Below are 25,537 nucleotides of genomic sequence, written 5' to 3'. Positions count from 1 at the left end.
AGGGCTGGCGAGATGGCTCAAGCCATCGAGGTTTGGTTCCTGGCACCCACTTGATACTACTAATTGGCTGTGGATCCATTTTAGAGGATCCAGCACCCTCTTCTGGCCTCCATAGGCACATGCGGTACACAGACAGACATGCAGACAGAACATCCATACATAGCAAAAAAGTTTAAAAGAACAAAAATCCCAAGACAATTATTAAATGGCAGCAGGGTTCAAATGATCACTTGATTCCAGTCAGTGCTTGTGTGACTCTGCTCTGAGGCTTCTGAGAAAGAGGAGGACCTGACTAACTCAGCTAAATGGTTAGGGTTGTGTTGTGATGGTCCAGCTACTGAGTCTTGTGGTAGCCCCATACATGCAAGCATGGATGTTGATTGTGCCAGCAACTTTTCTTCCACTCCTGCCCCTCAGATGAATTTGTACTTTTAAGGAAGTTTAAAATTGCTTAAATGTTAATCCCAGCACTTGGGAGGCAGAGGCAGGCGGATTTCTGAGTTCGAAGCCAGCCTGGTCTACCAAGTGAGTTCCAGGACAGCCAAGGCTATACAGAGAAACCCTGTCTCGAAAAACCAAAAAAAAAAAAAAAAAAAAAAAAAAAAAAAAAAAAAAAAAAAAAAAAAAAAATCGCTTAAATGCTGTGCAGTAAAGCTTGGACTCAAATCTTTTACCTGTTAGTTGCCTAATCTTGGGGAAGTTATTTAATTTCTCCAAGCTTTTAACAAGTCAGGAGTGTCAATAAATACTTCAGCAGATTTCTTGAGGGATTAATTCAAATAGTAAGTATGAACCGTGCTCTCTTTATGTAGGAACAGAATTAGCACATGGACATGCCTCTCCTCTATTGATCATCACAGTAGATTATTTAACTCCAAATTTGGCCAGGTGTGGTCACACACCTGTAATCCTAGCACTCAGGAGGTAGAAGCAGGAAGGTCAGGAATTCAGGGCCAGCTCTGGCTATATAGTAAGGACCAGCCTGGTTTGTATGAGAGCTTGTCTTAAAAAAAAAAAAAAAAAAAAAAAAAAGCCCTCCAAAAATTGATTGCTGTGTAGCCAAAAAGAGGTCTTGGTAATTATTAAGGCTTTAATAATAATAAGGAATGATAAATGGTATGTGTCTTAGTCAGGGTTTCTGTTCCTGCACAAAACATCATGACCAAGAAGCAAAGGGTTTATTCAGCCTATACTTCCCACATTGCTGTTCATCACCAAAGGAAGTCAGGACTGGAACTTAAGCAGGTCAGGAAGCAGGACCTGATGCTGAGGCCATGGGGGGATGTTACTTACTGGCTTGCTCAGCCTGCTTTCTTACAGAACCCAGGACTACCAGCCCAGGGATGGCACCACCCACCATGGACTCTCCCACCCCTGATCACTAATTGAGAAAATGCCTTACAGCTGGATCTCATGGAGGCATTTCCTCAAGGGAGGCTCCTTTCCCTGTGATAACTCCAGCTTGTGTCAAGTGGACACACAAACCTAGCCAGTACAGTATATTTCCTAGAAAAAACAAACAGCTTGGTGGGCAGGGTGAGTATGTAAATATATATTACTTTTAAATTAAAATAAAATGACTAGATTTGAAACACTAGACATTTTCTAATTCAGACAAGAAAATCTTAGTATGTAACATTTAATATATTCTAATGATTTTACTAAGCAGAAAATGGGTGAGAAGAACATTCTGATGCAAGAAAACACGAAATAAAGCAAGAAGGATGGAAAAATATGGTGTGTGTGTATGTGTGTGTGTAGGTATGTGTGTGTGTGTGTGTGTATGTGTGTTGAGACAGATGAGTCAGACTGATAGCCAAACTGATTGTGAGGGCAGAAAGGACATAAGATCATACTTGTTTTAGGAGCTTGTTCTAGAAGCATCCTAGAATTTGGAGTAGGGTGAGGAGAGGCAAATGGGATTGTGTGCAGTAGCCACGGTATGCTTACCAAGTTTATTACAAATATTGTTTCATGGAGCCGGCTATGCGGCTCACTTCAACCACCAGGCAAAGGAGTTGTATAGGAGCCATGTAAGCCTCCTTGTTTCCTAACTATAGCAACAGAACTTAGCTCCCTAAGGAGATGTGAAATCAAAGAACTCCTTAAACCTGAGTGTTTTGCTCTAGGTCTGGTAAAGAGGAGACAGGTTCAATCCCTGATGCCACAGAAGCTAGGTATGTTGGTGCATACCACACAGAAGCCAGGTATGTTCGTGCATACCAGTAGTTTCAGCTCTAGGGAAGTAGAAGCAGAAGGGTCAGGAGTTCAAGGTCATTGTTGGTTACACAGAAAATTTACCAGAGCTCTTCTTGCTTGATGGTCTTGTGACCTGCTCTAGGGAAAGGTTAGAGAGACCTGTCTATGTCTGCTGTTTCTCAGATTCTTTCAGCTTAACGTCTGCATTGTGTCTTGGACTGCACTTTGGGGAGCATGTCCAAATCCTTGTCATACTAAAGCATAGAAATTCAAGTTAGCTTTCTTTAGTTTTACTGAATTATTCTTCCTTGTAAATGTACATCATTTAGGAAACTACTTAAATACATTATTGTAATTTAATTTCTTCTAAAATTTATCCCCATTTTGTTTTTAGTCTTGCTTTTTCACAGAACTAAGATACTGAATATTATATGTTGTATTAAATAAGCTATGGGGAATAGACAGGTTTTTATTTGTACTAATTGGCCATTTCTCACAGAGATTTACAATGCCTCTTGCAGTCTACTAAACTATTATAACAACATTTGAGTTTGTTTGTTATCTCCCCTGACTCCAACCACAAATAATATTGGTAGCTAAGGAAAAAGTCATTTTAAAAAGTCAGCTTTTGCAAAGTGTCGTTTATTAAAAACCATGACAGCATGAGATTGGTTGATTTCATTTGGCTTAACCACTCCTATTTGTGAAAGGTTGCATGTTCTTACCAGAAATAAGAGATGACATTCATAGAAAAATGCAGTGAACTCTTCTCTTAAAAGGTTCAAAGTTTCCTGTAAAGTATGCGTTGTTGACAGACTGCTTATTTTTATCTAAACACCATTTTGAATAAGTTAGCATTTAATAAAGTGAACATTTTTAGTGCTACTTACTCCCATTTTCCTGGGAATGTGACAGAACAGGCATTCTGTGAATGCAAGTTGGTTGGTGTGTTGTCTTTATAAGGTTCTCATTTTCCCGTGAGTAAGTTTGTAGACTTAATCACTGTGGAAGAAATCCTTTTGCCCTTCTGAGTGAAGCTCCCACAGGCACAGTTGGGCTGTCCTTCTGGGTTGCTTTGAGGGCACTTTAGCAGTTTTAAAAACTTAAGTACTAATTCCATAGCCAGTGTCAGCTGAATTTATTGAAGTAGGTCAGACTCTGGATAAAAACTTGTTTCCCAACCCTGAAGAGAGTCGTTATCCATTCTTCTGTTTGTTAGAGAGCAGTAATAAATTCTTCTACATCTACTGAATGATTTCTCGAGTAGTTTTAGATAGTTTGATTTTTTTTCTTCGGGTATAGGGAATTACCAAAATGTTTTCTGAATTTATTATCCTAATGGCATTGGAAAAAAAAAACCCTCTTTTTGTCTTCCCAAAGAAACTATATATTCAGTGGTTGTATTTATTGAACTAGATTCACACACACATATACATGTAAAAAATGCAAATAACTTGTTGAAGAATTCTTTTCCTTTAAGAAATTATTAGAAGGAATTATTTTTCTGCTCCTGTTGAGTTTAGTTGAGTACATTTTAAAATTAGTACATGTCTAACATGATGCTTATTTTGATTTATGGAAAACAAATTTTTCTGTTTCTAGTAACTAAAATTCATACTTGGCTGTCAATTAGGAAGTAGTACAGCTATATGACAAACATGATATGGAAAATATACATATTATGAGAAGTCACTAATTAACCATTTCTATTTTAGTTTGTAAGGGGAGGCTCATGGGGAATATAGGATTTGAAATGATTTTGTTTGTACTTTGAGACAAGGCTTGTGTAGCCTAGGCTGGACTAATGTAGCCTGTGTTGCCAAGAATGGCCTTGAAGTTCTGATCTTCCTGCCTGTCTACTTCTGAGTGCTGGTGTTACAAGCATGCACCACTGTGCCTAATTTGTTTTGAGACAGGTTCTTACCACGTAGCCCTGGCTGGCCTGAAGTAGACAAGACTGGTCTCAAACTCACAGAGATCTGCCTACTTCTACTTCCCAAGTAGAGGAATAAAGGTGTATGCCATCATCCTTGCCCCATTCATTCTTAACCTTTGAAGTGATTCTTATAATACACTCAACTCAGCTTGGTTTTATTTATTTATTTATTTATTTTGGTGTTAGGGATTGAACCTTGTACATACTAGGCACATTCTATCACTAAGATATATCCATAACCCTGAGGTGATTAAAGAACTTATTAGTGTGTGAGTGTGTGCAGATGTGAGGACAACTTGAGGGAGTGTGTTCTCCCCTCCTCCCACATTAAGGCAGCGTTGCTCTTACTGTTTCAGGGTAGCTGGCCCAAAGGCTTCTGGATGATTCTCTCTGCCTCCTCCTTTGCTTTAGAGATACTGGGTTAAGATGTGCACTACCACATTCAGCTTTTTATATGGGTTTCAGGGATCAAATTCAGACAAGCAGGATTTAGTGGCAAGCACTGTACCCACAGAGCCCTCTCCCTGGTCCTCTGAGGAGATTCTTGAAGGCAGCATGGATGAACTGATAGAAGTTATATATAGAATAGAGAGTAAATAATGAACAGAATGTTTAAAGTGCCGTACAGTAAAGGTGTTTGGGGGCAAGAACCAATACGTGGGCTTTATATTCAAACAGCCTTGGCATGATGTCTGCCATCACAAGTGGGTGTTGAGCATTCATTAAGTGGGAAATGAAGAACTTACATTGTTTGAATTAAAAGCCTTGCTGTGTCACACTACCTACATCAGCGTCTTTGCTGTATCAACAGTCACTGGGAATCTGCCAGGTGCTGCTGAGAGGCACTAGGTGAACATATCCTGAGGAGACAAAGATGAGTAAGACATTCTGAGAGGCAGGGCTTGCATATGTACAAGTGTGTTTGTACTGTGGGTTATTTCTTGTGCCGGTTACGTTACTCATGTACATGTCTATACACATGTACATGTTTATACATGCGTATATGTCTATACACATGTGTATATAGTGTAACACATGTATATATAGTATATAGAACGGGTAGTCTGCTTTTCCCATAATTACATATTGTCTAGCATTGGTAGAATCTAGCCAACAAATATGAACAACTTTAGTAAAAAGTGTGTGTGTGTGCATGCGTGCGTGCATGTACGTGTATGCGTGCACATTTATTTGTTTTTATTTATTACAGAGTCTCATTATGTATTCCTGATTGTTCTGGAACTCACTATGTAGACCAGGCTGGCTTTGAATTCATAAAGATCATCTAGCTTCTGCCTCCCCATGCTGAGATTAAAGGTATGCTAGCAAATAAAATTGAAAAAAACAAAACAAAACAAAAACCAATCATGCCTACCCTGTACTGCTAATAAACTGAGTGGTGCTACAGTGGCCATTCCTGAGTGTCTGCTGTGCTGGGCTCTGTACTGGGTGTTCACCTATCTGGTGTTTGCTTTAGCAGTTCTCCGTAGGCTGTGTGGCTCTTGAGCTTAGGGAGGGTAAGGAATTTGCCCATCATGTGGTCACTTGGTGACTTGTAGTACTGGATTCAGGCCTCATCTCTGACCTTGGTTACTCCTGTATTCCTTTTCTAGCTCCAGTTGTTCCTGTAATATAGGACATTTTTATAAGGAAAAAAAAAGTTCATTATTATTCTCTTTTTGCTTTTCATTCTAGGTGCTGGAAAACCACCTATGTTTGGTGATTATGAAGCTCAGAGACACTGGCAAGAAATTACCCTTAATTTACCAGTCAAACAATGGTATGGATAATTTTGGCTTGGTTTTATTGTTTATTATAGTTAATACAGGTTATATGATGGCGTTTCTTCATATGGTTTTCTTCAAACACCATTTTCTTCATCTCTTGCTTATTGAATCTCATCTTTGAACTTTCACAGTCCTGAAAATTATCCATATGCATACCCAATTAGCTAGGTTTTGCTATTAATCTAAAACTTATAATTTTTAAACATCTTTAAATTGTATTTATTCTTACCATGTGTGACAGTATGGGGGTGCACCCATGCCACAGCGTGCCTGTGGTGGTCAGAGGACAGCTCTGTGGTGTTGGTCTTCTCCTTCCACACTTATGTAGGTTCCAGGGATCAAATTCATGTTGTCACTTTTGCCTGTGGAGACATCTTGGCAAGCCCTAAACTACAAGTCTGATACAAGAACACTTTATCTTGGAAATCCCTCTGAATAGATATAAGCTAAAAGCAGCATTATGAGTAGATAGTTTTTTTCCCCTGTTTCCTAATCTGTACTTTTTTCTGTAAATCTTACTAAGACATCAGCTCTAGGTAAAAACAGAAAGGTCTTGGCAGTAATAACTGTGGAGCTGAGATAGAATAAAAGGGAAATTTAAATTTGTTTTCAATTGAAAGCTTTACTTCTGCCCCTTTGGCTATCTCTGAGTATGCTGCATCTTGTGTGGGTCCTGGCATGCTACAGACCCCAGTAACCATCTCTCAAAGGGAAGAGTATTCATTTGTCCCCTCTTACAAGGTCTTTATTTTTGTGGTTCTCTCTGTGGTGTAAAGAAAAGGTCATTCTACCTGTCAGTGGTTTCATGGTGTGCTTTGTATGGTCTGCTTTGTAGAACTCAGACATCATAGAAATTGTTGTTATTCTCAACCGCTAAAACAGTGGTCACTAACCTTAGTTTCATGTACACATCTACCTGGAGGAATCTTAGCCATGTAATTTGAAGAGTGTAGGTCAGAGGTCAGATCCCAGCTCTGTTCACTGCTGCTGTGATCTTTGCAGATTTTCTAGCTTTCTCTTGTAGTTTTATCACTTGCAGAATGGAAGTGACGTCTGCGTGCTTCACTGGTCAGCAAGGGCTGTATTCAGGCACGTCACGCATGCTTGTTTTCGCAGCCCTTACCTCTCCCCTGTTCCCTCCCACTGGTTCCCTTTCTCCCCAGCCAAGAGCCCCTTCTCTGCTTTCATGCCTTACATATTCCACAGCCCTTTCTTTTGAAAAGGAATTCAGACATTTTTTGTGTGTCTGTGAGTGGGTTATGTATGTACATGATGAGTCGAGAGGATCCCTGGAGCTGGAGGTAGAGGCAGTTGTGAGCCTCTCGACATGGGTACTGGGAACCAAACACTGGTTCTCTCCAGGAGCAGCACTCACTCTTAACCATTGAGCCATATCTCCAGCCCCACCCCCCATTCCTCCTTCCTCTCTTCTTGCTCCTTAATATCTTTTCTCCCTTTCTAGTTTCTTGACCTACACACACACACGCACACGCACATGCACCAGGCTCTTCCACTGCAATGAGGCTTCACCAATAGCCTCTCATAGGCTCTCTTCATGGTGCCAAGCCTCAACTCCTTTGCATGACCCTTTCAGTCCTGGACCATCAATTGCAACTGAGGCTGCACCTTCACCAATGGCCTTCCATGGCCTCTCACAGTGCCGAGCCTCAGCTGCTCTTCATGACTCCTTCATGCTTTCAAAACCTCTACCACCTGGGTGAGTCTTTTATATTACCAAGTCCAGCTGCAGCATGAGGTCCAACCTTGGCTATCTCTGGAACAGTTTTTTTTTTTTTTTTTTTTTTTTTTTTTCTCAGAAAACACTTCCTAGATTTCTAGTCTAGAATAGAAGGGACTACTGGGACAAAGATCAGCCTCAGCTAACCAGCATCAATTGTCCCAGTAGTCCCTTCTATTCTAGATTCTAAAGCCAGCGCCACGTGGCCAAAGCTGCTGAGTTCTGCTGCTTGCAAGACCTGGAACATGGCCCTTTGTTCTGTACATTATTACCAGCTTTCTGTTTTTCAACTCCTTCATTGCCTAAGCTTGGCTGCTCTGGAACTTGCTCTGTAGACTGACTTTGAACTCAGAGATCTTCATGCCTGTCTCCTAAGGATGAGGATTAAAGGTGGGGTCCAACAAGCCTGGATTTCAGTTTTTCTTCATGGAGAACTTGCTGGCCTTGAACTCAGAGATCTGCTTGTCTTTGTCTCCTGGGATTAAAGGTGTATACTACCATGCCTTGACCTAAACTTTGCTGGATGGGATCTTGCCCCAAGGCCCCTTAATTAAATTTAATATCCTTGAAAACAGGATTCAGCTCCATTTTACTTCCTGGTGCCCCTTTAATACTCCAACCATATATTTTATATTTTTTCTTTCTCAGTTTGCTATGCTTGTTTAAAATGCTCTTCATGAGACTTAACCAGGGAACAAAGTCTAGATGGGCATTTCTGAGACTACCTTTGTCAGAGCAATTAATCTGAGTCTCTTTACCTTAGCCTTAGGCAGATTCTTCAGACAAGGGCAAAAACTAGCCACATTCTTCACCAAAATACCACAAAAACAGTTTCTAGGTCACATATTGAAATTCTCCCCTGAAACCTCTTAGGCCATGTCTGCACAATTGAAATCACTCAGAGCAATAAAGTCTTCCACATTCCTACTAGGATAGCTCATTAAGTCCCATTTAAACATCCTATAGCTTTCTAAATCCAAAGTCCCAAAACCCACATTCTTCCAAACAAAAGCATGCATGGTCAGGCCTATCACACAATACCCCACTCTTGGTATCAATTTCTGTCTTAGTTTGGGTTTTACTGCTATGAACAGACACCATGACCAAGGCAACTCTTATAATGACAACATTTAATTGGGGCTGGGTTACAGGTTCAGAGGTTCAGTCCATTATCATCAAGGCAAGAGCATGGCAGCATCCAGGCAGGCACTGTGCAGCAGGAGCTGAGAGTTCTACATCTTCATCCAAAGGCAAACAAGACTAGCTTCCAGACAGCTAGGGGAAGAGGGTCTTAAAGCCCACGCCCACAGCGACACACCTACTCCAAGGCTATACTTCTAAATAGTGCCATTCCATATTCAAACCACTACAGTCTGCATTATCGTAAATTGTTCCTGTGACTGAGAGTAAAGTCGATGGAAGAAGTTGCTTAGCTACAAAGGACACAATTAAGAAATATATTCATATAACTTAATTTTCCTCTTAGAGGCACAGTGATTTTATTTATAATTCCTTTACATCTTTACCTGGAGGAACCAAGCACCTTTCTAGACTCTCGACCAAGTTTTCCCCATTGGTTCACAGACTCTTTTGTATAGTAGGACTGAGTTACATATGCTAGCTGAATTATTTTCAAAGTCTCGATCAAGCCTGCTTATCCATGAAGTCTTCCTCTTTCCATGAGCCATATCTTCATGTGTTCTTTGAAACTGGCCTTCAATTTTTTTTTAAGATTATGCATTAAAAGTGCTGTTTTTTAAAATTGTTACAGTATCAGCCACAAATGTCTTGTTGGATATATTTTGTTGTATGAGTATAATCGATACACTAAAGTCTACTAAGAATGGAGTGACAATAAGTCCCAGGGACCTGGGGTAGCCCCGATTGTATTTAATGTTAAGAGGGTAATTAATGTCTTAATTAAACCATTAAGCTTAATTTTAATTAAATGGCATGAGATGTTAAGTTGTGTCTTGAATACTGATAATGGTGCCTTTTATTTTCCAGGTATTTTAACAGTAGTGATAACAATTTACAGTACTGGGGATTGGATTACCCACCTCTTACGGCCTATCATAGTCTCTTATGTGCATATGTGTGAGTTCTTTTTTTTTTTTAATATAACTGAATATTTATGCTTTTGGATATGGTGTGATCTGACTTATTAAAAAGTTATTGTTTGTAACTTCAATCATCTTACAAGCTTAAGAACCACTCAGAATTTGGATATTTCTGTAGCTTTTGTATGCTAGAAAGAATGCAAGGTTTACATTTGTTTTGGAGTAGAGATGTTACCAACTACACATCGGCTGCTGAGCAGTGTCTAATATAAGATAGCTTTCATTTTTCTGGAGTAGCCAAATAAGTGAAAACTGCAAGTCCAAATAGCCTTAACTTCTCTGCTAAGTTAGAAACTTACAAGTTAGTGACTTAGGATGTGCTCTGTCCCCCACCTCGTTTTGTTCTAAGTGAAGTAGTTCATAGATGAGGACTTCTGTTTTGGTGGGGACCCTGTTCATCTCTGTAGCATAGTTTCTCTTAGACTTGAAGTGTGTCAGCAAACATTTGAGGAACTTCTTTACTTTGTCATGATTTATTCTTTCAACTTTTAACTGTTTTGTGCTTTATAAAGTAAATTTTCATGGGTTGAAAGTAAAGCATCTAAACTTTGTGATGATTAGTTATACATTGTAGTGTACAGGGTATTATATATGATTGAAAAGCTTCATTTACCAATAATAATGGATGAGTTTTACATACAATTTATGATGAATATGTTTACTAAAGGCATTGTTATGATACCTGAAGAGAATGTTTTTAATAGTGAAATGTGATGTCAGATTGTTTTTTATACTAGGATGGTGAGGGTCAGACATCTGCATATTACATGATTGTCCTGGCAGATGAGCAGGACAGAGGGGCTACTGTTCTGTATCCTCAGTGAATTTACCTGATGACATAAAGCTTCAGTTTTGACTTGATTAACAGCAACAGATAATTCTTAAAGTCCTGCGTTCTCAGATGCCCTAATTACTAAACCTGAGAGGAGTAAAGTGCATGTGTATATGTTTGATTTGCAGGGCAAAGTTTATAAATCCAGACTGGGTTGCACTTCACACATCACGAGGATATGAGAGTCAGGCACACAAGCTCTTCATGCGTGCCACAGGTAAAATAGCAGTTGGTACTGGCTCAAAATTTCAATTTTTAATAACAATTTGGGTAAATTGATAAATGTACTCAATTGAAAAAGTATTATTCTTATTTTGTTTGTTTTTGAGACAGTGTCTCAATATGTAGCTCTGGCTGTTCTAGAACGTACTATGTAGACCAGATGGCCTTGAACCCACAGAAGTCCACCTTCCTCTGCCTCCTGAGTGCTGAGATTAAAGGCATGTGCCACCATGCCCAGCTATTGTTCTAATGGATTTGAAACTTGCAGTTATGCATATGTATATATGTAAATGCTGTAGACTAAAAGTATATGTAACCTTTAAACCAAGAGTAAAAGAGTAAATCTGGGTATTTCATTTTTATTATATTACTTTATTATATATATACTTATTATATATCCTATGAGAAATCAATTGAAATGAATAGTCTTACCCTTATTTAAAGCTGAGGAAACTCTCAAGGTGCAGTTACATGGGAGGGAAGCTTGCTGTAGGTCAGATGGTAAGAGACTGAAGCTGCACTTGTTTACGGTGCTGTTCTAGTGCCCTCATCCCAGGCTCCTTCAGCCTTTCTTAAGGCAGTCCTTCATACATTGTGTGGGTTGTACATTACAGTTCACTCAGACACCCCCTCCTCTCTTTTTGAGGGGTGCTGGGGAGAAAACAAAGTAACTTAAAATGCTAGTCAAGCCCCTACCACTTTCTGGGCCAATCATATACAAACTATCACAGCATCCAAAGTAGTATCTACCTTTGAGCTACAGCTTTTAGGGCAGCCTTAAAGAGAGTGCTAGGCATTAAAAATTTGTATCAGGATAGCAGAATTTTTTGATATCCCTGTTATCCTTTGTTCTAAAATAACTACTGCTTTTTTCTCTTTTTGTTTTGTCCCCATTCTGTTGTTCCCCACCATCCTATCCCATGCTTGAACACACACGTTCACATACACAGACACACACACACAGAGACAGACACAGACACACACCTACTTTGTGTGTATTTCCACTTTCTTCCTTACCCAGGCCTCTCTCAAGCTTTTTTTTTTTTTTTTGAGATGGGGTCTTGCTATGTTTTATTGTTGCATGGCTAGTCTGGAACTCATTATGAAGTATATATATTATAAATAGTAGCACTAACAGTTCTCCTTCTAGTTGTTCTTTTGAGCAGATCATTTTGAGTATCAGAGAGAATATACTGTGTCTTCCTGTGCTTTGAATGTTCCTTTGATGCCCAAATTAAAGCAGCAGGAGCATGACTCTGACATTGTCTAGTGATACAGTGTTTATAATCAGGTGTAGGCCATGGGGTGGAGGCATAGGAGGATGGTGGGTGCTGTAGGAGGACAGTAGGGGCTATAGGAGGACAGTGAGGGCTATAGGAGGACAGTGGGGGCTGTAGGAGGACAGTAGGGGCTGTAGGAGGACAGTGGGAGCTGTAGGGGGACAGTGGGGGCTGTAGGGGGACGGTGGGAGCTGTAGGGGGATGGTGGGGGCTGTAGGGGGACAGTGGGGGCTGTAGGAGGACGGTGGGGGCTGGGTTGCTGGAGCCTGTCAAACTCATCCTCTCTGCTTGTGTTTCAGTTCTTGCTGCTGATTTGCTCATTTACATACCCGCTGTGCTTTTGTACTGTTACTCCTTAAAAGAAATCTCACCTAAGAGAAAGGTAACTGCTACCCCTGCTTGACGTTTCATCTCTGAATGTGTGTGTTATTACTAGCCTAGGAAGGATTGGCTTTAAGAAAGCCCTGCTCTTTGGGAGTACATAGGATAATGAATATTTTATCTTCTATTGATTAATTTGCATTTAAAAACAACGTTTAACTTACAGTAATTACTTTAAGTGCGCTCTAGTAATAACAGCGCATTGAACTTTAGAACTGTGTGATGTTGGCGCACACCGTGCTGCACTTACTGCTAAGCTCATAAATCAGAATTTTGAGCTGGCGTGTGACAAGGACTTAACTAAAAGGCATTTTGGAAAGTTTGTGTCTGTCCACAGTCATGATCAAGTCTCCTTCCTTGAGAATTTTACATTGATTGATTATATAGCCAATCATTAGATTAAACTGTCTTTCTGGGTGTGGTGTTGAGGGCATCTTTAATTCCAGCATTGTGGGAGGGAGGCAGAGACAGGTGCATTTCTGTGAGTCTGAGGACAGCCTGGCCTACATAGTGAGTTCTAAGACAGCCAGAGCTACATAGTGAGAGTCAACAAACCAACAGATAAGAAAGTTCCTTTCAGTAATTTTACTTTTTAAAAGTATTTCTATTGCTCCATGAAAGCTTTAGTGTTTTAATAGGTGACTTGTGAAGTGGACTATTCTGATTAAGGAAGTACAGTCTCTCAGGAAGATGGGACTTTTTTACACGCTAACTGCACAGTGCACATCACTCTGCTGTGGTAATGATCTCTTTCTTATCCGCCATACCTTTCTTCACAGATCGCTAATGTGTTATGCATATTGCTGTATCCAGGTCTTATTCTTATCGACTATGGACATTTTCAGTATCCTTTATTAAATTAGACACGAAACCAGTTACATACTATGATGTAGGCTCACTGAATATAGCATTGCCATCTGCTGTTGCCATAGATGCTAGTATACTTATTTATATAAGCACTTCTCACTTGATAGATAGAAAGGGTTGGAAAAGTTGTGAATTACATCTTAAAGCTTTTGAATTGTGTAATTTTTGTGGGAATACTTTTTAAATGATTATGTATTCTTTTTGTTATTTTTATTTTAATTTTTTCACTTTTTTTTTTTTTTTTTTTTGACAGAGTCTCTCTGTATAGCCCTGGCTATCTTAAAACGTGCTTTGTAGACCATATTGGCCTTAACTCTCAGAGATCCACCAGTCTCTGCCTCTCCAGTCCTGGTATTCAAGATTTGTACCACCATACCCAGTATTTTTTCCATAAGTTATTTATTTTTATTTTATGTGCATTGGTGTTTTATCTGCATGTATGTCAATGTAAGAGTAACAGATACCCAGGAACTGAAGTTACAGACAGTTGTGAGCCACCATGTGGGTGTGGGAATTGAACCCACATCCTCTGGGATCATAACTAGGGATCATAACCACTGAGCCATCTCTCCAGTTCCGTTCCTTTATTTTTAAATTGGGATAACAGTAACTCTTATTTGGTGAGCTTGCTTTGAGAATTAAATGAATTAGGATTTGTAAAACACTAGTAGTAATTCTTTGGAGCTGCTGAACATTGTAAGGTATTTATTGCTAGTAGCATAACTACTGTTTTTGTTTTTTTCATCATTCATTTTATGTATATGTGTATATATGTGCATGTGGAGATCAGGGGGCTACTTGCAGAAGGTTCTCTCCTTCCACCATGTGGGTTCTAGGGATGGAACTAGGTCATCAGGTTTTGGTAGCAGGCCCTTTTCCCCTCTGAATCACCTCACTGGTGCTAATTGCTCTCTTTGTTATTTCCATTGTGGGATCTAAAAACACTGTGATTTCCCTAGGCATAGGGAGCTGTTCTTCTGGCTGTTTTGGACACCATGTGGATTTATTCATTTTCTTTTTCTTTTTTCCTTTCTTTCTTTCTTTTTTTCTTTTTTCTTTTTTCTTTCTTTCTTTCTTTCTTTCTTTCTTTCTTTCTTTCTTTTTTTTTGTTTGTTTGTTTTTCGAGACAGGGTTTCTCTGTGTAGCCCTGGCTGTCCTGGAACTCACTCTGTAGACCAGGCTGGCCTTGAACTCAGAAATCCACCTGCCTCTGCCTCCCAAGTGCTGGGATTAAAGGCGTGCGCCACCACCGCCCGGCTCATTTTCTTTTTTAAAGATCATATTCTTTAATTTCCTTGATAATTTTCTTGCTTGTCTCCTTTCTGATCTTATTAGCCAGTTAGTTTTTTTTTAATGTCCCTTTCTGCATTCTTGCCTTTTGTTTTGTGCTTTATAGAAAATTGCCCTGTCTTTGCTATTAACAAGTCTATTCCATTTGTCTTCTTAGACATATTTTGAAATTCTAATTAAAATGTTCTTTCTCCCCCACCCCTTTTCTTTTGATTCTCTGATTGACACATAGTATAAAAACAGTATCCAGGGACAGCAGTAAGTTTGTTGTCATAATCAGTAATACCTCAGTTGCTCTGTAGCAGTGCTTTGGGATACTTGAGGCTGCTTTGTATATATTCTTTTCAGACATTCTTCACTTTAATGCTCTCAGGTCATATCTAGGCATTTTCATTGTATATATATCTTATTTTTAAATCACACAAGAAATATGCTCTATACAATGTAAGCTCTGTCTCTTAATTATTGAGCTAATTTCCTTGACATGGGAACATATATAATTCTGTGAGTCTTGGCTTTGCTTTGTGGGGTGTTATTGGAGTATCTTGTCACTGGGACCTGCTAGGGTCATTGGCATTTTGCTTAGCTCTAAATTATAAACAGATGGAACTTTACCACTCCCTACCATTTTTTTGCTTTTTACTTGGCAAGTGTTTTAAAAAAGGCCTCAAAGGAAAGGGGTAAGTAACTATTAAAACATAGAATTTAACGTTTTCAGAGAATTTATTTGCATGTTTACCTGGAGGAAGGTGGTCTTTGGCTTTGGTGGTTTCTCATACATGTGCTAGCCATGGGTGAATGGGAGGACAGCTGTTGGGCTATGTTCTCTGTTCTTGTAAATCTGCATAACTACAGGACTGATTGATCAACTTACACTTTGGAGGCAGTGTGGGCGGGTTTGCCAGAGCACTGCTGTAGAGTGCCATCCCTTTAGAGCTTGTCATGCTATCTGTTTATCAGAGATACTTCTACTTGACAGTTTTCTTTATGGCTGCATCCCTTTATGCCTATAGCAACGGCATCCAAGCTAAATGTTAATTAGGATACTGGTGGGTCCTTGGCTGGAGAAATAAGTCTTTTAACAGTTGTGAAAATTTCATCTGTACTGTGAGTGGTGTCCCATTTTCAATCTTTATTGTAGTATTCATAGACAACACTGTTACATTTGTAGTTATCATATTAGATGATATTTGCATCCCTTCTCTCTGTCTTATTGCTCACCCTGCCTCTTTTTTGCCTCTAGGTTTGCATTGTTCATTAGGATAGCCTGTACTGTTGTGGCTTCCTTCCTTCTGTGTTGGCTGCCATTCTTGACAGAAAGGGAGCATGCCCTGCAGGTTGTAAGAAGACTCTTCCCTGTTGATCGTGGATTGTTTGAGGTATGACTGAGTGGACCAATGCTTTTCTATTACTGACCTCTCTGTAACCTTGGGGAGCCTGTATAGAAGATTCCAGGAACAGTAACTCCATTTCCTCCTCAAATCAGTTATTTAATCCAGTGCAGTACCCCTAGTTCAGTTGGCATTTTTTAGTGCCTTATATAAATAGGTAATGCTTTTGACATAATTAGGGCCATAATTCAATTGTACATTCTTTCTAGTCAGATTGGTCCATAATAAAGAACCATTAGATGCTGCAGCCACCGAGTTAGTTAACAGCCCGCCACTTGCTGGTTTATGAGCTCCTCTTAGTTTGCCACAATTATTTGTTAAGCTAATAATCCTGTTTGCCTCAGAAAGATCTCATCATTTCTTATGAAATATATAACCTTCATCTGTAGTAATTTTTAATGAGAACCTTTCATTTAACTCTAGTTTAATCACTCTTGTTAAACTTTTTATTGCATGAATAATTTGATCATTTAGAATTAGTAATTAAGCTAAACAAACCATTTATTTCAGGAACAAAAGGTCTTTTAATAAACTTAGAGACAACATATTTATAGATAATTTGCTTTTGAATAACATTTCTTTTGAAAAGAATTAGAAAGCACTTCTAAGTTTTGAGTAGATAATTTTTATAAAATATTTTCAGTGGATTTACAAGAGGGTGGGATAAGCATTTTGAAAGAGCCTGGGTATTATGGTTATTGTTGTGAGGGTAGATGGATGTGTGACAGTGTCAATGTATAGATATTGTTGATAATCCCATGGTGGCTAATATCACTCATTAAATGTTAGACCCTTCCACATAATTAAACATGATCCTTATATCTCTAAAATGGTCGTCACCCCTATTAGAAAACTGAGGTCAGGCATTTATAGACCTGCTATGTGGCAGAGTTGTGATTTCAAACCTTAATACCCTTAACCGCAAAGAAAAACTTGATTTTTTTCTTTTAATACAAAAGCTACCTGTTATTTGCTGTATCTTCAGTTTAAGAAAGTGTCTGTGATGGTAACTGTGGGATGGTTGGTATCAGGCACATTCATAGTGTATCACCAGTACACCACTTCTCTCAAACCCAGAAGCTCTAGATCTGGTCTTTGACCCGGAAGAGGAAGTAGGCAGAACACTTGTTAGAAGCTATCACTTCTTGATGCCTTCATGCCTGCACTGCTGTGAGATTTGCAGCTGTGAGAGAGGATAGACTGTATTATCTGGAGAGCTGAAATAGCAAATTTCATCTTGAGTGAGCCTAGCACAATTGCTAATATTTTAAAACTTATTGATTTATTAGCAATTAGTGTTGTCATTGCTAGTACCTATTAAATAATGTGACAGGAAGTTAAATTTGTAATAAAATGGGGCAAATGTAATTAATATTTATTTTATAAATTTGAGGAGTTTTTTGCTTATATTCTGTTTTTTTTAAATTTTAAGTGTTTATTAGAATGTAGATTATAGTTTACTGATGCTTTACATAATCTGTGTTTCAAAAACGAAAAATGCTTAAGGCTGTGAGTGTATACTTTTAGTGCTTGAAGAATTTAATGTACTTTCTTATAAATATGAATGAAAGTTTCATGTCTTGAAAGTTTATTACCTGGAGATTATAGGCTGTACTTCATGGGGTTTAATATTTCTTTCAATTATATCAAAATGTAAAACTAACAAATCTTTTTTTTAAAGGATAAAGTAGCCAATATTTGGTGCAGCCTTAATGTTTTTCTGAAGATTAAGGACATTTTGCCTCGTCACATCCAGATAGCAATCAGGTAACTAACAAAGTTTATATATAGTACTTTATAAGCCACTGTTCAAAAATACCACAGTAGTATGCTATTTATCTGAGGTGGTTATTAGTGACTTTCTACTTGGTACATTAAAATTCTTTGTCCTGCATTCCCCTCCCCCAAAACAAAGTTTTACTGTGTAGCCCTGGCTGTCTGGAAACTTTCTCTGAAGCCTAGGCTGCCTCAGAGATCCATCCATCTGCCTCTGCCTCCCCAGCTGGGATTAAAGGTGTGCATCACCATGCCCAGTCCTTCCTTTGCTGTCCTTCTTCCCCTCTCCAGTTTGAATTATTTTATGTGAACATTTGTTCTATTTTTCCTTTAAATAGAACATAGAGTAAATATGATTTAATATTATTTTGAAGAATCATGATTTATATAGGTGTGCAGCCAACATCGGTCAGAAAAATAGATTATTATGAATGTGTGAGTTTATCACAGAAATTGGCTAATGCAATTGTGAGGAGTTGCGGGGGTCTGGCTAAGGAAGCCATAAGTCCACAGGGTAGACATCGGGAATATCTTGGGAAGGAAATGCAGCTGACCCACAGTGACTATCAGGAGGGCTTCCAGGTGATTGCTAAGCCCTCAGGAAAGACTCATCCACTGCTTGACTTCAGTTAGCAGATGAGTATTGCCTTTCTGTGGGCTCTGACTCTCAGAATAGACTCTGTAGCCCACCCTCTCAGGAAGTGTGCAGAAAGGGAGGTTGGGGACTTAAGCCTTAGCAATCACAAGTTACAGAATCACCCAACGTGAGGAAGTGAGGTTCTGTGTTGGTACCTGTATCTGTCTTCAGGCACTATGTGCTGTTTGTCACAGTGCTGGGGTGGCTGTGTCTAGCTTTTCTCCTCTTTACTCATCAGCCATGTCTAAGAGACTCACTCCTGTAGTAGTAGTCAGAGACTCTTCTCAGAGTCATGAGTTTGTGCTCCACTTTGGGTGCCATCTTTAGTAGTAGCCAATTAATCTCTATTTAAATTGACATTCCTCACTACCCACCCCTCTTGAATGAAAGACACCCCCACACATAGCCTTATATTTTAATATGTCTTAATGGCTGGGCCACTTCTAAACCTCCACACAGCTAACACACTCTCTCCTCTGATATTCCTCTGATATTACTTACTAAAACCATATTCCATCTTGGCTGACTCAGACCCAACTTGGACTTAGTTTCCCAATACCTATATCAAGGCTCTGTTCTCTGTCTGGCATCTACTTTCTCACCATGGCGGCTCTCTCTCTCCCCTCCCTCAGTCCTTTATCTGGGAATGCTAAAAATTCTACCTCTATCTCCCTATCCAGCCACTGGCTACTGGAAACTTTATTTACTAATTACTAATTTAAAACCAACTGGGGGCAGGTACCCTCAGTGTCTTACATGTGGATTCTCCTACAATTTTGAGGACCCAATTAAAATAATACAAACATTAGACCAAACCATAACATACCTCTTATGATCGCTTCTTTCTGGAGTTGAAAAAGATTGTCAACTTTTGTGTAGTGAGGGCAAGGACTCTCCTGGGAGTAAAGTTTTTGAATATTTGTGTTGAAAATACAGTGTTGCCTCCTTAGGCCTGATAGTGTTTTCTTATTTTCTAGTGTTTGGTATTTGATCTGTAACTAGGATACATGATATAATATGTACATAATATCATGATGCCATACATGATATTAAATGCTGAATGACATATATAATACTTAGTATTGTTTGATTTTGTATAATGTCAGAATTGTGTATAAAAGTGTATACATACTTCAATGTGTATGTTTTATTCACATTCTAGTTTAAAATTTAATAAATAATAAAGTTTAATCGAGATCATCTTAGATTATTGAGTAATAAATATAATCTACTTTAAAAAGTAATTGTTTTATTTCTAACTCAGAAAACACATTTTATTCTTTTTAGCTTTTGCTTTACATTTTTGAGCTTGCTTCCTGCATGCATAAAATTGACAGTTCAGCCCTCTTCTAGAAGATTCAAATTTACTCTGGTAAGTTTCTCATTTTTCTTAAGATACTTAGTTATTGCTATAACTGACATTTTAAAGACACCAGTAATCATTTTCTTGTTTGGGGTAGGACTGAGTGGGCTGCCAAACAAAGCACTGATCATATGACACACTGAACACTGTCCTTGCAGGTGCTAGGTTAGGGCTGAGTCAGAATCTTTAGTTCACTTCAAGAACTGTTGGTTTTTTGCTTTGTAGTGGTTGGTTAATGAGGGTCACAAAGGTGGCAATAACATATGTCTGTCTAATGCTGTTGAACAGGTGGCATTAGGTTCTGCTGGTACAGACCAAGTCTGTGATGTGGGGAAGGGAGAGAGCTTGGAGGAGAATGGTAGACTTGCTGAGCAAGTGGATTTCAGTCAGCTGTGGGAGGCTTGTTAGACAAGACTTGGAACTTCTGGACAGCTGAAGGCAGAAGACAGCTTGAGCTATAGAAGGACAGAGAGCAGGCTAGGAATGGATATTATGTGTGTCCGTGTCTGTTTCTGTGTGTCATGGGTAGGTGAGAAAAAGAAAAAATGGGGAGAGTTTCAGAGGTCAGATGTTTGGTTGAGAGGCTTGTGTAGGACAGACACAGAAACAGATTTGGGAAGCGGAGATAATGGAAACGTTTGGGTTGTTTAAAGCATAAAGGGATAAGTGATATGGCTGGGGCCAAGTTGAGTGAAGGAGACAATGACTGATGCCTTAGGAATGACAGATTTCACAGGAGTCCACATTTTATTGTAAGTGTACTAGGAAGCCCGTAGGGGGTTTGAGATGGGTGTTATGTGATTGAAGGTTACTGTGAGGGTAGCAGTGCTACCAGTTAAGTTACTGTACTTGTCCAGCTGACATGTTTTGCCCTTGCTTTGCCGACACTGACAGAGCAGAATCGAGCAAAGGGGATGGCTGTTGTATAATAGGCGTGCCAGCGTATTTACAGAGTGATGTGTTGGGTCTTAATTGTATTTGAGCAGCAAGATACACACATACAGACAGATGACTTCATAAAACAGTTTCACTGGGCATACTTTCAAAATCCACTACAATAGATCTGTTTTGTTTTCAGTTTTAGATTTTGACCTTTTTGTCTTTCATACTTAATGAGTTTACATTATTTATTTTACATGCGTGTGCATGTGTCCCATAGTGTGCACTGTAAAGCAGAGGACAGCTTATGGGTGTTGGTTCCCTTTTTCTATCAAGTGGTACCCCATCATCAGGCTGCGCAACACAGGCCTTTACCTGCTGAGTTATCTTGCTGGACCCATACTGTTTAAGTAGTTATCCAAGTTCCAAGAGGTGATGGGGTTTGATTGTTATATTATTTCCTGTACTTGGTAGTTTTGTTTATTAGTAGCTGAGTTTCAGAAACATTTTAGATGGTTCTTTATAGCCCTTTAATAGTTTTGGTATTGTTTTTCATTTATTTAATTAATACTTTGGGGGTGAGAGGCTTTACTTGTACCACAGCAGGTCAAAGGACAAATTGTGAGAGGCAGTTCTCTTCTTCCACCATGTGGGTCCTGGGTCCTAGGGTTTGAATTTAGGTCGTCAGATTCAGTGGCATGTACCGTATTCCCACTGCACTCTCTCACCAGCTCAATAATTATTATTGGCTTTTTAATTTACATACTTAAACATTACTTTTTTACATTACTTAACATTAGTTAAGTAATATGCATATTTTGTTTGATTTTTACTTCTAGGTAGTGAGTATAATATTTAGTAATATTATTAATAATATTATTATAATATTATAATCTATATAAACTGGTTGTTTTATATAGATTTGTAATTACAGTGATACATTTTTCACACTGCTGAATCATGTCTCACCTTCTTCTTTCTTAAAGGTCAGCTGTGCACTATCATTCTTTCTGTTTTCTTTCCAAGTACATGAAAAGTCCATTCTCTTGGTATCATTGTAAGTAGAAATCTTTAAATTATATATTTATTATGTTTATTATATAAGGGTGTTTGTAAAATTGTTAATTTAAATGTAAAATAAAACCATACAATATTTTTGAATATATTTATCTTAGTCATTTTCAGAAGGATAATGCTTTAATTTTACTTTATAAAATACATTTTAAACCAAAACAGTTGACAAAATTATTATTGACATATTCTCATGTCTTCCAGGTCTTCATATCTTCTCTATACTAATTAAATACATCCCTCAAAGTGGCTTTCTTGCTTCTCCTCTTTGCCTTTTGTATTTCATACATTCCCACATCGATCTGTTAGCCTTGTTCTCTTCATTTACCTTCGTGATGTCTTTCATATGTTGTGTTCGATTTTTTTTTCCTTCTGCTCCTCTACACCACAGCCTGTAGATGAAGGGCTCAGACCCTCTTGGTAGTCCTTAAAGCGATTATTTTGTTAAAGAACATTACAGCTTTCCATTCTTCATAGAAAAAAAACTGGGTGAGATTGGGGCTGTGTGATCCTCTAATTATAATAGTTTTGGTATATGTATCTTTGTTATAATCCGATAGTATAAGCCTAGAATAGCATCGGATACTTGAATCCTCCCATTTGAATGTCACATTTTTTTACACTTCAAAGCCCAGCTCCAATGACATACTTCCTCCTGCAGCGCTACATATATGTCCTAAACGTCCCCAAACAGTGCAACCAAGTAGGGACCAAGTATTCAAACACCTGAGCCTATAGGGGATGCTCTCCTTCAAACCATTGCAGAGGGATAATGCTCAAGCTTTTTGGAATCTTTTTAAACATAAGAGGGGAGAGAGTAGTAGTAATAGCAACAGTAATTCAACAGCTGTTACTCTTAGAAAACTTTTTGTATTGCTAAAAATAAATATTAGGGGATACTTGTCGAGAACAGTGAAATTAACCATTAGCTTGAGTCACATAGTTAAGTGTCAGCTGTGGAACTAGGACTAAGAGGTTCTAACTAGCCTGCTTCTCCTTGAGCATGGATGCAGTCAAGTCCAGAAAGCATCAGACAAAGGCTGTGGTGATACGTAGACCCCAGAAAAGTGGTGGCTTTGTTTATCAGCACGTGTTCCCGTCCTATGACCTTGCCCTTTCTGTGTAGCTTCTAATTATTCAGCTTTCACCTTTCTTTTAGCTTAATATTTTTTAACTTGTCCCCTTTATCATTCTCCTTTGTTATCCTTTCTCCAATGATGTGGTAATCCTGTTTGTCATAACTTTAGTTTGTAACCAACTGAGAAGCATGTAACGTGGAAGAAGTTTGAAATCAGTTGCCTTGGGAGTCACTTTGTGTTTGCAGAGTAGAAAGAAATGCTTTCTCTCGTCTTTTTCTCAAGGGACTGTTCATGTGGCACACGAAGGAGTGTTTGCTAGTGACCTAGTCATGTGGCTGTTCACTAGACAGTGTGGAGAAGTTGACACTTCCTAAATAGTCACATGGAGAACTTTTCCTTCTTTTAAACTAACCTTGAAAATCAGACATGTAGAGTTTATTTGTATTTTTCCAGGCTAGGGGTAAAGTTATATTCTGTAACATTAAAATGTTTTTTCTTGTCATTTTAGACCAGTTTGCTTAGTTTTAAGTGAAATTCCTTTCATGTCAACCTGGTTTTTACTGGTTTCAACATTTAGGTGAGTCAAACCAATTTTTATAATATTTCCAGCATGATTATTATAGTCATTGGAAAATTTACACCATAATTATTTCTTTTGTTGTTTTTATTTTCCTTTACAGCATGCTGCCTCTTCTATCAAAGGATGAACTCCTACTGCCCTCGGTTGTGACGATGATGGCGTTTGTAATGGCTTGTGCCACTTTCTTTCCAGTGTTTGAAAACACTTCTGAAGAACAACTGCAGTTGAAGTCCTTCGCTGTCTCTGTAAGGAGGCACCTTCCGGGCTTTACGTTCCTCCCCAGAGTCATACAGTGTCTGGTACGTTAGGCAGCAGCTTTGTTTCTAACACTTCATTTCTGCATGTGTACCTGCTTGCCTGATAATACACGTAGAGGTCAGAGGGAAGCTTTTGGGAGTTGGCTGTTTCTTTCTACCACGTGGGTGCTAGGGATCGAACTCAGGTTGTCAGGCCTGGTGGCAAGTGCCTTTATGTGCTGATCCATCCTATGTGTGTAGAGCTCAGAGGACAACTTCTAAGAGTCAGTTCAGTTCTTTCAACATGTGGGATTCAGGGGTAGAACTGGGGTGGTCAGGCTTGACAGAGTGAGCACCTGCACCTGTTGAGTCATCTTGCTGATGGGACACAGTTGGGTCCATGACATGGAATCATAAAATGTCTTCACGACTGGTTTCTTTTATGGCTTAGTCATTTATGCTATATCACTACTTAGTCATATATCACTATTTAGATTTTTTTAAATTTCCAAGTTATATTGCATTAATATGTTACCCTCCTCTTCCCATATCAATTAAGAGGCAGTAGGTTGATTTTAGTATTGTGAATAATACTGTTAGGAACATCTGTGTAGAAAACACTGAATCCCCGCTTTCATTCCTTTGGAACGTATAGCTTGGAGTAGAGTTGCTGGGCCCTGTGGTAATTCAGCGCCTGCTGTTTCAGAAGTGGCCCAACTATTTCCTGAAGGTTCTGCATTGCCATGACATGTGAAGAAGGACACAGTTCCATGTCCTGGACAGCACTGCTACTGTCTTCAGTAATAGCTGCCTATTAGCTGTCAGTGGTGTCCCTACACTTCAGTTTGCAGTTTCCTATCGAAGACATTCCATATCTTTCCATGTCCTCACTGGCTGTTTGTGTTCTTAGGGAGGAAATTACTCAAGTCTTTGTTCCTCCTCTCCCCTATCATGGTAATCAGATTTGCACATTCTGGGCTACCTCTCAATGACAGCTATAGCTTCAGCCACTTTTGCCTATTTTTAATTCAGTTGTGTATTTTATTTTTGAGTTTACAGCCTTTTATACATTATTTAAGATGTGTGTTTTTGATTGGGTGAGAGACATGGCTCAAGTTAAGTGCATATACTGCTATTGCAGATGACCTAAGTTTAGTGATGTGAAAGGAAATATTTCCCAATCCAGTTTAGTTCTCCCTTTCTGTAAATAGCATGTTTTTTTCTCTCTTCTTTCTTTCTTTCCTTTTCTTTTTGTGGCTGAATAAAACTCCACTGCATATCTGTACAGTATTTTCTCTATTTTGGCCTATATCTGGGCTGGTTCTGCTTCTTTGCTATTGTGAACACTATAACAATAAGCATGGTTGTGCAGATATCAGTGTATCTGTAGTACACTCAGTGACTTGCAGTCTTTGGCTCTATATCCATGAGTGTAAGATGTAGTAGTTTGTAGGTTTGTTTGTTTTTCGGGATCCTGCACACTCAGTTCTCTAGTGGCTGCTCTAGTTTCTCTCACCCCTAGTAGTGTGTGCTCCACTTCCCCACAGCCTTACCCACAGTTTGCCATTTATTCTTGTGAGGACAGGCATTCCTTCTAGGGAAAGATGACAACCATAAAGGAGTTTGAATTTGCATTAATCTGATGGCTTAGGATGTTGAAGACTGTTTCAATATTTATTAGCCATTTGTATTCCTTTTGAGATCTGAATGTTTGGTTCACCATTGGATAATTTTATGTTTATAGTTTTTTATGTATTATAAATATGGATCTCCTCCACCCGCCTCACCTGTAGGCTTTCTTCTCACTTTGGTGACTGTTTCCTTTGCATGTCTGAAGTTTTAGGTCTTAGATCCATTCTGAACTGATTTTACC

General features: G+C 38.8%; 1 protein-coding gene across 2 annotated transcripts in view; it reads left to right on the top strand.

The window, feature by feature from the left end:
- Positions 1 to 25,537, top strand: part of Alg6 (ALG6 alpha-1,3-glucosyltransferase) — a 39,381-nt gene that overhangs the window by 4,142 nt on the left and 9,702 nt on the right. For both annotated transcript variants that reach the window (XM_034501683.2, XM_076934616.1), the window contains exons 3-14: positions 5,831 to 5,915; positions 9,668 to 9,757; positions 10,741 to 10,829; positions 12,414 to 12,496; positions 13,275 to 13,339; positions 15,147 to 15,332; positions 15,896 to 16,031; positions 17,725 to 17,810; positions 19,744 to 19,828; positions 21,685 to 21,755; positions 23,357 to 23,425; positions 23,529 to 23,727. In XM_034501683.2, the coding sequence (XP_034357574.1) occupies positions 5,831 to 5,915; positions 9,668 to 9,757; positions 10,741 to 10,829; positions 12,414 to 12,496; positions 13,275 to 13,339; positions 15,147 to 15,332; positions 15,896 to 16,031; positions 17,725 to 17,810; positions 19,744 to 19,828; positions 21,685 to 21,755; positions 23,357 to 23,425; positions 23,529 to 23,727 (1,244 nt within the window). The remainder of the gene's footprint in view (positions 1 to 5,830; positions 5,916 to 9,667; positions 9,758 to 10,740; positions 10,830 to 12,413; positions 12,497 to 13,274; positions 13,340 to 15,146; positions 15,333 to 15,895; positions 16,032 to 17,724; positions 17,811 to 19,743; positions 19,829 to 21,684; positions 21,756 to 23,356; positions 23,426 to 23,528; positions 23,728 to 25,537) is intronic.

Source organism: Arvicanthis niloticus, chromosome 5 (genome assembly GCF_011762505.2).
Source record: "Arvicanthis niloticus isolate mArvNil1 chromosome 5, mArvNil1.pat.X, whole genome shotgun sequence".
NCBI lineage: Eukaryota > Metazoa > Chordata > Mammalia > Rodentia > Muridae > Arvicanthis > Arvicanthis niloticus.
This window is presented reverse-complemented; position numbering and strand designations above follow the sequence as displayed.